At 38.5% G+C, this 15,280-nt stretch overlaps 1 protein-coding gene across 1 annotated transcript in view; it reads right to left on the bottom strand.

The window, feature by feature from the left end:
- LOC118427582 (TSC22 domain family protein 1-like) overlaps positions 1–15,280 on the bottom strand; it is a gene marked incomplete in the record, with an annotated part of 45,653 nt that overhangs the window by 17,647 nt on the left and 12,726 nt on the right. The window contains 1 exon segment of the mRNA XM_035837434.1: positions 9,561–9,629. Within this exon segment, the coding sequence (XP_035693327.1) occupies positions 9,561–9,629 (69 nt within the window).

The following is a 15,280-nucleotide window of genomic DNA, read 5'->3' as shown; positions in this document are numbered from 1 at the left end:
GACATTGCTCCATATTCTGGAAAGTGTCATGAAACATGCATTAGGTTCTACAACTCCCCCTCATGAGCCTCTCTCCTGAAATGGCTAGCTAGAAAGCCAAGTCCTTGATGTCAAGTCCTTTACATCATAATGGAAACGGGAGCACTCCAGTATTACTGCTTCTAATACCAGGTGAAGACAAATTGACTCTCTGTGGGGGCGAATGGAGCTAAGGAAGCCTGGGGAAACTACGTTAACGAAATACCCTACGGAACAGACCCAAGGGAAACATACAACCTCACTGAGCTGGATTTGGGCACGTAACATAACCAGTTAATACCTGGCCGAGGAATTATGAATGCATTAAGGCACTAGATCGATTTTTGTATAATCTCATGGGAGGGCAAGTCCCCTAAATGCCCTATGTATATGTGCCATGTATATTCACCTGGGATGTATTCATCATATTTCATATGTACCAAACTGGGGTCATTTCATTAACAAAGATTCAAAATGCCTTTATCTGGTAGTCTGGGGTAGATGCAGATCGACCTGGAGATTATATGTAACAATATCTACTAATTCACAATGACACCTTGTGAACTTCAAACACACTTTTCAAAAGGCTGCACTTCATAAAGTAGATCGCCTCTATACGCACTCACACAAAGACTCAAGCTTTGTTTGCTATTCTACACAATAACTTTGCCTATAGATTTGCATGTGCATACTTTGTCTACGCATTAGAATTATTGATCACTCATAGAATTTACAGCAACTATTGGGCAAGTAAGCATGCAATCTGGCAGTTAAATCTATCATTGCAGCCATCATCAAAATAAAGTTTGACACCAATATTTTCTATGCATGGTGGTGTGTATAGGTATTGAATATGCTACAAATAGAGTTTAAAATACAAGAAAAATATTAAAACCTTCTATACCTGATGGTAAATCTCAACCCCATCTTTGCCCTAACAGGTAAGTCGTATGGGGATTCCAGACAGGAATTTCAACCTGCTGGTTGGATCAGGAGATCTGTGATAGTCATTCATCACACATGACGAGGGCTAGACTAACTGCCATTTGTTTTGATACCTGGAATCTTTTAGTTGTGACAGGTATGCCTTCAGGTGCTCACAGGTGGGCACAGCCTGGAGACATCCATTACTCTTCTTTATCTCCCTGCTTACGGACATGTTACATCATAACAGCATATGGAAAGGTGGTATATGTAAAAGCGACTTTTCACCTAACAAAAAGGACAATTCACCCAACAAAAAGGAAAAAAAAATCAAAATTGTTGGAAGTTGGATTCACTTAAGTTCAAAAGAGGTCTTGATAAAATACAAATCTTATATTCTAATTTCTAGGAAGTAAATCAGCTTCTTTCACAGGTAGTATGCTTTGCAAACGCAAAACCTTAATTGTCTTCCACTGTCTCCATGACAAATTTTTGAATTGCATACTGATAATACTGGATCTTTGATGTACAACAGAAGGTTTTTTCCTGGTTGACCTGGCATTTGCTAAATCAATAAAAAGGGATTAGAAGTGAAATTTGTTGGACAGCAATATCAAATAATGCTGCATCATTAACTTCTAATGGTTAATGTTCAATCCATAAAGTGCCAACAGTAACTTTATAAATTTAAAGCAACCCTTTCAAAAAAATATACAGTAATAGCAGGCATATCTAAGATGTAAACTGTGTATCACAAGATTTGCAACGAGAACTCTACAATACACAATTTGACCAGGCCTGAATTAATACGATGAACTAAATTTGAAAACATGACTCTTTTTTTTTTACAAAATCATCCATTTTTCAAGTGGAATTAGACAAAACAAGGCAAGAAGAGCCAAATACTGGATCACTACAAATTAGAATTCCTCCGGCGCATGAATTGAAATAAAGCGATCATTTGCAACCAGTTCTGACATCTTCCCAATACAGCTGCAGCTGTGACGTTATTGCTGCCCATTTTGCTGTCAGAAAAACAATGGAAGTGAATAATGAGGTACCGCCTATGTGCGTCATTCCCGTACTCAATATCTAATAATGCAGACATATCATTTCTCCTCAACCCCAGGCAAAATATGATCCGCTTCACTTGGTAATACATAATTAACAGCAATTATGAAAATAATGTTAGCAACAGCAATATAGCATGCATACGGTGACAATTAAAACTAAGGATGCACATGCAATACATCAGCTACATTTGTATCAGCACAAGTTTTTATATTTTCTGAAGGCTTATCAATATTCATTTTGTCTTGACTAGCTTCCAAGTTTGTATGAGCCTTTTGAAATTTTTAACAATAAAATCAATACAACTTGACTATACTGAGCATACTATTAGTATGCTTGGCATGTAGAAACCCACGTATGACTGATCCAAATATACTTCATGCTGCACGCAAATGTACTCCGCCAGCAACTAAAGGTCTCACGAAACGGCAACCTTTCACGTCAGTACCCTCCCAATCTGCAATAAACTTGACGCATGATCAATATGTGCTGCCAGGAGGGAATATAACTTCCCTAATAATGGGCAGTTGGCAGTCTATCGGGAGACCATTATTCTGTATCAGGTAACCGTAATGTCAAATAGCCTTGTCTATCTATAATAAAAGCAATTTTCCTAGACTATATGTTCTGTTGGTGGTTTCAACCCAAGATATTCTAGATTGCTAGCTTTCTGGAATATAAATATCATAGTTTTGCAATGGGAATAACAAGGAAAACATAGAAAGGACAAATTTCTGAAAGTTAGAAATAGCTATTTGTCTGTAATACAATAGCATTAATCAAGCTGGCAATAACTGAATAAGCTAATTCATGGCAGTAACTCTCAATTGTTTGAAAAGTTCCTATAGAGCAATTTCTGCATTGCACAAATGAAGGGAAATTATGACAAATCCCAAGGTGTATTCAGACTATTCAAAAATGATGCTTTACATCAACACATTGTAACATGATGTTGTTATTGTGGATGAAAACGAGTCTTAGGGACATTAGCAGACTGAGACTTAATACAGTACTTGACATTTCAGATAGGAGGCAGACCTGCACATAGGGCTGTGACACAATACTACATTCTTCTAGTGCAAGATATTGCTGAAGCAACAAATGTAACAAATTTGTTTTCATCCCTAACAGTTCAAAATTACAATGGAAAAATTTGCTTCATTTTGCAGGAAACATTGTAAAAATGATACAAAATATTGTAAAAAGGCCAGAAAGGTTGACTTATTCAAAATCATTCACTGTTACAATACAATAAAATGACATGTTCACACTCAAAATCTAATTCCAAAAACCCAGTCATTTTATGATAACTTTATCTTGACAGGGTTGTCAAATTGGGAAAAAAGGCTGTGACTCAATGTCATATGAAAGTTAGCTAAAATTGACAATGGTATGACTGGTGCAGTTTAGCTCTAATTGCTAGGGGGCAGTGCTGTGCTTGTATATAATGACCCGCATACACATGCCCTGCACACCTGTTAAAACTTAACCCTTTCTTCAACAAGACTTAGGCAAGTAAGAGCCTGATGATCTATCATCATGGAACACTCACCAAACTGATTAACTGGGATTGCCTCTGCCAATACAAACTTTCAACTCACAGAACTCCTTTGTGACTCTAGTATGTACAAAAGGAATGCTTGTGAAGTCACAAGCTGCAAGGTCAATAAAAGAAGAAAACTTAGTCTTGGAAGCTTGCCTGAACTTGATAAAGGAACCCCTTGTGTTCTTATTCTTTGACTAATGCTGGCAGGTCCACACCTCAGTTTGCCATGGCACAGGACAAACAGAAACGTCCAATCTTTGTCTAATTCAAAACACACAACATACTGGCATGCTACCCACCATACAAAAGCACATGTGAAAAACTGTGTGATATTTTTTTTTTACTAACTGAACAATAGAAGATTGACTAGTCCCCCCTTTCAGTTCTGTTTAGTTATACTACCATAACTGAATAGTTTTTTGGTACGTTTCCAATAGTGTCACAATCACAATGAAATGTACATAACGTATGATGTTTTTTTACTAACTGAACAATAGAAGATTGAATAGTGTCACATTCACAAAGAAAAGGACATACATTTATGAAACTGCATTGAATAAAAGAAGAACTACAGGTAGAGCACTCTATATAGCAAACTTAAGGAGCATTTCAGTTGACAATAATTTGAATAAACATGTCAGGGTTCTAGCTAGGATAAAATTTGAGCGTAGTGGTAAAGGCGAGGGAGCGAAGCGACCAAGGTCGAGGGCGCGAAGTGCCCGAGGGGGGGGATGGTGTGGAAGGGGGGGCATTCCCCCCCTTCCACAGTATGGAGCTTTTGGAAAAATAGAATTAAAATTGGCCATTGTAAGGGACCTATGAAAGGAAAATTGTTGTTTTCTCACTATGTATTCTTGATGGGTAATTCTTATACTTTGCATCATGTCACTGTGTTAACCTTACAAAGGACCTTGTCACAAGATATCTTAACTCAGACACAGAAGCAAAAAGATTAACAGGAAAACCTAGAAACAGGTAAGTAACATCATTTTACTAAAAGTTACTAGAGAGTCAAACAAAGTTAAGAATTAATTTCAAAATTCTGTTATCATTTCTACATACATTTCAATATTTGCTTAGACTTTCTCAATCAGTCAATGTTCTTTCTTCCATTTCCGAGCAATATTCAAAATACAGTATTCAATTTCATGGCAGTGGGAACAATGTTTCCAATACTTCAAAAAGAATGGCTACATCACACTGCCATAATCTTATAATGTTAGATTGGGCCTTGAATTGAAAAATATCATATAGAGTACTAGTAATACATTTGACCTGACCTGTATATATGTAATCTATTAACAATTTGCTGTGAGTTACACGTAGTTGATTACATGAAATCAGCACCTAAGCCTCTCTGCATCTCTTGTTAATTAATTCTAGAAATTTAGTTAGGGAAAGAACACAGAACATACTTAACATTTTACACCTCCCCCCTACATGTCATATCGTATTGCTGATTCCTCTGCAGGCATTACCGGAAGATAGAAAGAAAGCAAGTTCTTTTGAGACCTGTGTAAATTGTGACTCCAGTTGAAACTGATACACACCAAATATGGTTTAATGTATTCATCTAGTATGAGGCAGGTCCCAACAGAGAAAGATTCCCATGGCTCCCATACACATGGCTCCTCCCACCAGACACTCCGGCACCCCAGCCTGCTGGCGGTAAACTTTCCACAAAGGCTGAAAAACTTAACTCCGCCCTTTTGGGGGCGTTGTCCAGTCAGGTTGTTACTTATGGGGAGGGCTGACGGTTTGTGGATTTTCCAAAACATCGGGCGGAACTGACAATAGATGATGATTAAATGATAATAACAAACGCCCACAAAGCATATAACTGATGGCAACAGTGCTCCAACTTTCTAAAAAATATTTCACATTATATATTGTTAGTTTAGTTTGACTTTCTACTTTAATAAAATGACCAAAAATATCTGCTATTGTCACGAACTTTCAACAGCCTCCCAAACCCCCTTCAACAGCACAGCACTGCCAGATCGGGGTGTGCCAAGTGTCTGAGTATTATTTTTTTTCGCCTCCGTAAAAATGTTATCAATGGAGTTTAGTGGAGGCAGGCACGCAAATTACGAGGAAAAAATGTTTGAGAATGGGGAGGAAACATATTAAATTTTGTAGTTGTATTTGTACCAGTTCCATGAAAAAATTTGTTATACTTGGACACTCCCTCGGCAAGTTGTAATAAGCCAGCCTAGCCCAAATATGGCATAGAAGAAAGCCGACACTGTCTGGGCTTGCTACTCCGCCACATGGGAGGGCAACATGAAGACCCGCCTCCGTGCGCACTGGGGGACGCCACAAGTCACGTCAGGCAGCGCCCGCATGTGATTTTGTGTTTTGCTCATTGTGATTCCCTCCGAAAACAACGTTTTCCACATTTGATCTGGCATTACAATTATTGCACAAATAAATACAGTCAAAATGCCGCTACTTTGTATTGAAAATAAGCGTAGCGGCCCCAAAATAAGCGTAGCGGTCCAAAATTTTAACGTAGCGGGCCGCTACGCAACTTTGCGCTAGCTAGAACCCTGCATGTACTACCTTAAAGAATTACGGGGGTATAATAGACATGACAAAAAGATGACTGATACAGTACTGTGTACACATGCAACAACTAGTATCACCTAAAATCCACAGGTACCACCCTTCGAGTTGACAACTTACTGGCTAATTGCTTGACAACTAATCCACTCAAAACGGTAGGGTATTGACACAAGGGGGCTAGGACAGGCACACCTTAATACTTTATGTGCTAAGTTAAGTATCAAGCATGTTTGATTGGTATTAAAAGCTATACTGAACCTATCTAAATGGATGATCATACCACCAGTATGAAAAAAAAAATCTTGCAAGAGTTCATGAAGATGTAGCTAACTTAATATTTTCTCTTCCTAGTGATAACCCTTAGAAACCACTCTTTCAGAGGTCAAAGCGTAGGAGGGCTATACATATAAGTCTTAAAGTACAAACAACATTACCATTTCCGTTGTTTAGACAAGGCCAAATCTATAGACATCTTTCAACTTTTTAATTTGGACAAGCGCCAGTGTGAAGTTTGTTTCCAAGTTACAAAGCATTGCTTTAAAGAGGCGTTGGATGCAGTAAAAGAGGGTTGTACAGATGTTCAAGAGAGGACAGCAGATGGCTTGTAATACTTCCAAAGACAACAGAATACATCAGTTGTATGTTTTACATAGTGCTGAGTACAGTTAGGCAGGTTAGCATACTATACACAGAGGGACACATGTACCTAACTTACAGCAAAGGGGTTTCCTATGACTAAACCTGAAGAACTTCTTTGTCTGTGAGCTGGAAGAGTGTGTATGGGGTTCTTGAAAAACCTGAAAGTTGAAGCACACAAGTCTTGATAAAATATACCGAGGGATAACTTATAGTACAAATGGACAAGTGAAATTTGATATAAGCTCCACAGAAATTAAATACTTCTGACACACATAGCTTGAAATTAAGTACACACATGGATATGCTTGGACAAGCCTATAAATGCCCTTTGACCTTTGTATACAAAGTTGACAGAGTAGAGCTGTAGGGGACAGGTGTTTAAAGAGTTATGTGACCCCTGTGTCTTCTAGAGGGGGGTTCCATTATTGTCCTGCCTTGTAAAGCAGCTACTACTGTCAGAGAATGATTGATCAAGTAGCACTTTTACTTTTTTTTCAAACATTTTATCAAACAACACATAAATCTGGTGCCACCCATGTTGAGACTTCAATACATATTTTGGCATCCAAAATTCCTTGAGCACTGGTCTTACAGATATCCTAATGCAAAGGCACTCTATAGACTAGTACATGTGAGTTGCAATAAAAGCAGACTGTGGGATTGGACAAGTCACTGAAGGTAAAAAATGCTGTTGATAACAGACCATAGCAGGTGGCTGTTTCAGTTTAGATTATCAAGGTGGAATATATCTTCTCCATGCCATGTTGATGCAGTTCTAAGGCCATACAGCACTGAGCTACAGTGAGATAACCAAGGGCAATTGTGTGCTAAATAGGTTCTTGCACGCGTCTAGCTTTGGTAGGAGTTACTGTATGGCTTCACAATCAAACTGTCCATCCAAATCTGTCACCAGACCACCAATACAGCTTTTATCTGCACTTTGCTCATTATTGGAGCAGTGGTATCTTGGCCATTTATTTGTACAGTTAGCTCATATATTTACAGACTTAGCTCTGTAATGTGTTTGAGTAGTATTGACCTGCCATACTAAACTCCAATCAGGTGGCCTCAGGCAACTGGACTTTAATTCTCATCGTTTGGAACGTCTTTACTTTTCCATTTACGTCATCTTAAGCGCGTTTCGACTCGTGACATACCTTCATAAGTCATACTAAACTCCAATCAGGTGTTTCATAAGTCATGTTGTTTCAACTTGGCAAGCCCATGTGGCAGTTATGATATCAAATAGCTAGTGTTGATATCGGAAATATTCTAATGGTCAGATGTTGGTAGACACGCCCATACTTTAAGTAGATAATGCTTTGTAGTGAGAACAAACGAGACCGTATCCTTGTCCCCAAAGGGTCTGCACTAAGGTAATCAATCAAACGTTAATGTACGAGCCCCAGGGTGCCCGGATGTCATTAGGGGCATTGTTCCAGGGAAGCCTAGCAAGAGTGGAATGGTGTGTAGGCTACAGTAGAGTGCACTGCGTGGTACAGAGGAGACAGGATATATGACTCACATGTAGAGGTGGATTGCGGTAGATGGACTAGAGTAGATAAAACCTTTAGTACACCATAAAATGTTTGGATGATAAAACTTGTAACTGCCACTTAGATGTACATTGAAACTTACATTGTACCAAATTCTTTCAAGTGAGAAGTAAACTTGTGAATGTAACCTTGTAGAACAGACACCTGTTCTAACATGGAACTGGAACCAAAATATACAAGAAATGCAAATACTGGCAGCATGTCAACCTTTCCTGATACTGTATTGGCAACATTATGTTGTTTGGATTCCTTCTAACACAGTAATGATGTGGCAAGTCTGACACTTTTAGCTATTCATTAGAAGTGATAAACATAGTACAAGGAGGGTTAAGCAAACAACTTTATGGTACTCGGCGAGTTTAGATTAACTTTTTACTGTCCCTCTGTTTGCTGTCATCTGTACGACCCTTTCCTGTCCCAACAAGGCAGGTGTAAGTGCTGATAATTAGCTGTTCTTTATAACAATGACCTTCGAAAGAGAAGGTCAGCATATGCTGTTAGAATGGATCTCAAAATACAACTAACAATATGCAACAGACATTAGTACAACATTACAATTTGTTAACTTCACAGATACAGCAAACAATGGAATATTAGCATCTATGAAGATGACACAGTACAAGACAACAGTGAAAACATCACTGACATTCAGGACATCTTAACATCACAGTATAATACAAGCAACAAATGCAACACAACACGGAACACCAACAGATAGTGTACCAGTACATGTAATAATATTTTAGGGTTACCTATCTTTTGAAGGTGGATCTTTCTCCTAAAATCTTTTGAGTAGAAGTGTCACAAAATAAAGCACAGTTTGGTCATTTAGTTGGTAGCCTTGGATGATTTTTTTTCAGAATAGAACACTGAGATTTAATAACTTATAAGAAAAGTACAGAAATCTTTTTACAGGAAAACATTTTTCATTTCAAAATAAAAATTCATCCATTACCTTAGACAGTACTCTTTCCTTTAAGTTTAAGGTAGCCTTCAGATACTTGTATATGCAAATGACATTGACTTTCTTCCATTTGTTTCATATTCAGAACTTCTCATCCTCTAGTGAGAAAACCTTCAGAAGTTCTCCATTTGTCTTCTACCGGTAGTACAATAATGTAGATAGGAACAAAAAGAAAGGGCACATGCCTGTTCCAACACCTAGGTTGCATGCATGAGGGCAAAAATAAGCATGAAGCTGTTGTGTGTGTGTGTGTGTATGTGTGTGTCTGGGTACTTACCATGTAGTGGTGTCATATGTGGTCATACCAGTGTAAGGCAGCAGCTGAGACAGATAGACCTGCTGACTGCTGTGGTACGGTGTAGGAGGGACAGCGGAGCAACAGAGAAGGAAAGAGCACAAAGAAAGAGTTGGCCAGCAAGTCAAGAGAAGTGAGTAGAAAGGAATAAAGTCATATTCATCTACCATTGCTACATACCTACAAAGGAAAAAGGTCTCAAATCATATGTTATTTCATCATGCATCATGTCTTACAAATACTTGTCAGCAATTGATATAGTATCAGCATCAAAGTAGCAAGCAATACCATGCAAAGAAAATCTACTGCCTTTTTGTAATGAAAAGCTTGTGTGAGTTGACATAACATAACTATGGGAACTATCTCGCAAAGACGTTTACCAGTACAAAACTTCTTCTAGGGTACTTCAAACAACTTTTCAAATTGGTATTGCCAAAATCAAACTTTTGCAGGTAACTGTTGAAGAGCATTTCCTGTTGCCAGTGAAAACTTGGGCGTGTCTGTGTGTGTTTTAGTCTCCTTAAACACTTGTAGCAATGACAACAGTCTTGAGCATACAGTATGTGTGGAGGCACTGTGACATGCAAAATTAGACTAGAGTCCAACACAATGCCTTCTGTCATAACTTGATTTCACAAATAGACACAAAAAGATTAGTTTGATTTAAACAAGTTATTCCTTATTGTTGTCACTGACAGCAAAAATTACATATTACTGAAAGAAGGTTAAACTGCGTATTCTTTTCTTTCATATCTATAAATGTAAACTTCATATGTTGTTAGGCAACACTTTTTCCATCACTCTATCATGAAGTAGAGTCTATTACTGCCTTTATCACTGTTGACACCCAGTTGTGAATAGCTAGAAAAGTAAACACAGGGTATGAGAAGCCTACCAGAGCCCTGCATAAAACTGTACTTCACACCAAGTCAATAAGTCGTAAAATAGATGGTCTGTAACGTCTAGATAGCAAGTCTTTTCATGATACAACCTAGCAAATAGAAATATACTTTAAAAATGAGTAGTTTTAGCCTGTTTCATTTCATCATGTCTACTACTTTTGTTGAGAGTCTTTTTTCTGTTGTGTCTTTTTTTGTTGTGTCTTTATAGGGCAAAGACAAGGATTAACAAAGTACTGTAAGTTATAGGCTAAGGTACCACTTTTCTGTACTCTGGCTACTCACTGGAGTCATGTAGACTCAGTTCTTTCCTGCCATTTGCTACTGTCATACTCTCACTAATTACATAGCCTTAGGGATAACAATAAATCATGTAACAGATTATTCCAATTACGTCTGACAAGCTCTCTGGTGGGTACAACTACAAGCTTTAACCTTTAAAACATCATCAACATTTACCAACATATGCTGTACAAATTTGGATAGAACTGGATTTAACATATTTTCAGAAGTATAAAGCAGTGCCATTTCTTTCCCTCTAGCTCTATCCCATAGCAAGAAAGGGTTACCAGGGCTTACCCCCTAAACTTTAAAGCTCATATGATTCAATGAGCAATTGTTTCATGAAAAGGATCAAAAGCAAGGTGACCTTTGTCATCCATTGATTATGACATTATGTACAGCTAATTTGACGTTGCCTGTAGACATGCTCTTGGCAATCCCGTGATGTAAACATGTCCTCAAAAAACATAGACATCATGAGATATCAACATATATATTAACGATGCAAAACAAGCTTTAAGACTTGGGCCACTAAATCTTCCAGTATGTTTCACAAAGACCATAATACATTTACAGCCATGCTAAAGCACTGAGCCTTAGGGCCCTCGTGGCGACCACCACACAAAGCAGGTGACTGTGTAGGCCTGAGGTGTGCTATGGTTCAGGTGAGACAGACAAAGGCTGCTTCATCCAGGTGAGGGGTTAACCTTGCAGTGTTTGTACCTGGTTCTGGGTCACTTTCTTATAATGTGACATATTAGAAGGGGTTACCAAGAAGCCATTCGCAGGGCTTGAAATACCCACCTGCGACCTACAGTTTCCGACAAAAATTAACAAATTGTAGTTTGGCAAGCTTGAAAAAATTAACAAATTGTAGTTTGGCAAGCTTCAAAAAATAAACAAATTGCAGTTTGGCAAGGTCAAAACATGAACAGATTACAGTTTAACAAGCTCCAAAATTAATAAAATTGTAATTTGGCAAGCTCAGAGAACTTAGTATCATCATGAATCACATATTTTGGCAACAGAAATAGATTATTTCAATCCGTGCTGTATGCATTTTGCCAGCAATGGGCAATAAACGATAACACAAAGGACTCAGTGACAGTGACAGACTAAGAAATACACTTTACAAACAAAACAAGGACAAAAGATAATTGAATAAATACATGTAAAACTTGGTGGTGCAATTTCATATTAAATACTACACCCAAAACATTCCAACAATACCTAAAATATGGCAAATGAAGCTAACTCAAAACATCAAATCTTTTTATCAAATTTCAACATCCCACAAACATAAAACAAAGCCTGTACTGTACAACTAAGTAAACACTGCTTGTGAAGTCCATTACCACTTTGATGACTATTGAACACTAAAGGTCTATTGAGGATTAGTAGGGATGGCATAACAAGATAGGCATGAGGCCAGACAGCCAGTTCCTGAAACTAGAGATGAGGTTACTTGGTCTGTCTGCCAGTCATGGCCATGGCATGAACCAAGGGGTGGACTGGAATTCTAAATTATAGTGGACTCTTTTGATGCAAGTACAGCTACATCATAGTACATAACAAACTTGAATATTGATTCTAATCCAAAATTGTATCTGTTCTTCAAGGGACTACCTTCTTTATCCATGTGTTCAAAGTTCACCAAAAAGAACATACATCTTTTCCATTCGGTTGGCCCATTTGAAGTCTCAAGTTTTATGTACAATTGAATAATCAATACCCAGTATACACAACTTTATATATCAAAACTCAATACGACATTGTGCCTTTATTCTTGAAAAAATCATGTTTTACAAGAATTGGCTGATAGACATAAGAGCCATGAAATAATGAGCCCCACTCTACTATGATATAGAAGCCAGATGTGAAGTTCATTTCTCAAACTTGTGCTGCAAAGGGAGTCAATATATCACACTCACAGGTCGCAGGGTAACCCTTCTGCCCTGAACTCAGGCTGAAGTTAACTCAATGTCTGGATCCTGTTTTAGCTGCTTACTAGGTCAAGAAATAACATGTTCATGCAGTAAACTAAAGAAAATGGCTGGGGAGAGTAGAGCAGCATGGAGATGGAATGTTGTGTATAAACAATTTTCCTCTCTGGCTGATGAACAAGGATTTTGAACATAAACAATGCTCAAAAGCCATCTCAATACCTTACACTCTTTACACTTTAAAAGCTGTACAGTAGAAAAGTAACTTTCTGTTGAAAATGTGCTGTGGACTGGATGGTCATTGTATTACTTGTATCAGCCGAGGAAGCAGAAAATGCAATTTGTGCAAATTGTTTGGCACAGACTACATGCAATTTTTCACGCTCATTGCAACCAGAGCACAGGGATGTACCACTATGCACTATCCGTAGGGGTGAGAGTGCAGTTCACATATTGGAATCCTACCTGATATTCCATATATCAAATGCAGCCATCCTTTTGAGATGACCATCACTTCTCATAAAGAAACAAATGCTGACTTCACTTGGCAAATATATTCTTTGGTAACATATAAAAAGACATGGCTTGGGGTTGTTCAGCAGGTTTTCTTGCCACGTTTTGCATGTCTTTTCCTGGCGTTCATTTCTCTTTGTCTGGCTCAATGCTTGAAAGATATACAAACCACTTTATAATGACGTACAGAGCTATACATCTATTCTGGGACTAATTAGAGCTTCTATGCGGCGGTACTGGATGGAAGAGAATTGAACTGGTCCAGTCCTAATTTCATCTCTCTGCCTACCCGGCACGTCCCTGTGTGCTTGTTACTTTCACACTGCTTTCACAGCCAACAAAGGGACACAGGACAACATGAAAGGCCCAAAGCCTTTTCAGACCCCACGCGCTGGAGAATTTATTTTAACTCGCAGATCCCATGCTGACCCACTTTTGCACAAGCGTGCTGGCGGCGGAAACGGCCATTCAGGCACGATTTCAAAAGGACACCAGGCAAGGAAAGCACGGGAGCGAGCCTTTTTTAGATGCAAAAGAGACCAGGCGGACCGTACAAAAACATGTTCTACTGTTATCTGGTGGCTAGGCTACAACAGATGAGATAATACAATGTATACTGAAATTGGAAAATTTCAAACTTTTTCAAAACCTGTTGGGACTTTTCAAAGAAAACCAATTGCACTGTTACAGGGTGGAAAGGCCCATCCTCTTTGGTTTTACCCAACACATGATTCATGAAAGGTGATCTAAAGGCATTTCCGTCATCCAAACAGTGGAGAAGCCACGTTGACCAAACATCTGGCAAGGGGCAAAGTCAAGGTTTTGTATAAGTTTTGTTAGGAACCATTGGTGTAAAATCCCCATATGTATATGTACAGTAATTGAATGACCATTTCCATGGACAATAACTTTTTTTTTAGATCTTTAACGAAGGTGAAAGAACACTAGGATAAAGCTTTAAAAGACAGATGAGTTGACAGGAAGGGCTTAAGTTACACAAGAAACACGAACTGCTGGGGACAGGCTTTAACTGTGTTTGCAGTAAATGAGGCTAGGCTAATGCTTCATATAGGGGTAAGGCATGTCCAAGTAACTTCTTTGGTTTACATTTCAACACAGATTGAGCCACCAATATAGGGTTGCACAGACTTCAACGGCATCGCCTCCATGGTAGACACTCCCAGGAAACAGTGTATTACTGTGAAAATTTGAAATTCAGAAAGGAAAATGTCACGTTGGCAAAGAAATTTCCATGGGCAAGAGATTTCTATGTTTTCTCGCAGCCCTATACTGCCCAAGTTTGCGTCAGAAAAAATAGCACTTTGCCTCCTATCATCTGCTTGGAGAATATGCCCCCTGTTGATTACATATCCAGTCTACATATTCCATGGTCCATCTGTGTTTTGTCTGGTGTCTGGCCAGCTTGAACGCAGGTCAAAGGGCAAGTCAACTCTTCCAACCTCTAGATGTCAATGAACAGGACAGCACTGGCCTATCACATTTGTACAAGGCACAAGTATTAACACAAGTGAGGAGGCACTTGTTTACCATTTGAACCCAAGCCCTTCTAACTTGGGAGGAATACTTGAGATGTTTGCATCTCCTGACCCAGTTGCTGTGAGATCTTTTCATTTGAAGCCAGTCAGCTGTTTGACCTCCTAAAATGGACAGTAGAAGAGAACACAGTGTGCTCTTTGACCAAGAGTGTACCACCAAAAAACCTTTGATTTGTGTCTACTAACTTTTCTTCAAAAAGACTTCAAGTCTGTGTGCTTCTTCTATCTTCATATGGGTTTGAAATAGATCATAATGTTTTGCAAATCCATACATCAATATTGTGACACATGGTTGTTCTTTGACAAATATCAAACTACCATTATTGCATTTGGCATATCTGGGACAATTTTAACACAGCTGTGCATACTCTATGTGGTACAAATTGACTAGAAATCAGGTTTTATCTTTACAAATATGCATAACAGTAAAACACCAATCCCTTCTTTATCCTTTATTGTAGAGAGCCTAGTACCTCAACAGAACAAGCTATCATTTCCAAATCAGTGAC

The sequence above is a fragment of the Branchiostoma floridae genome, chromosome 12 (genome assembly GCF_000003815.2).
Source record: "Branchiostoma floridae strain S238N-H82 chromosome 12, Bfl_VNyyK, whole genome shotgun sequence".
In the NCBI taxonomy this organism is placed as follows: Eukaryota; Metazoa; Chordata; class Leptocardii; order Amphioxiformes; family Branchiostomatidae; genus Branchiostoma; species Branchiostoma floridae.
This window is presented reverse-complemented; position numbering and strand designations above follow the sequence as displayed.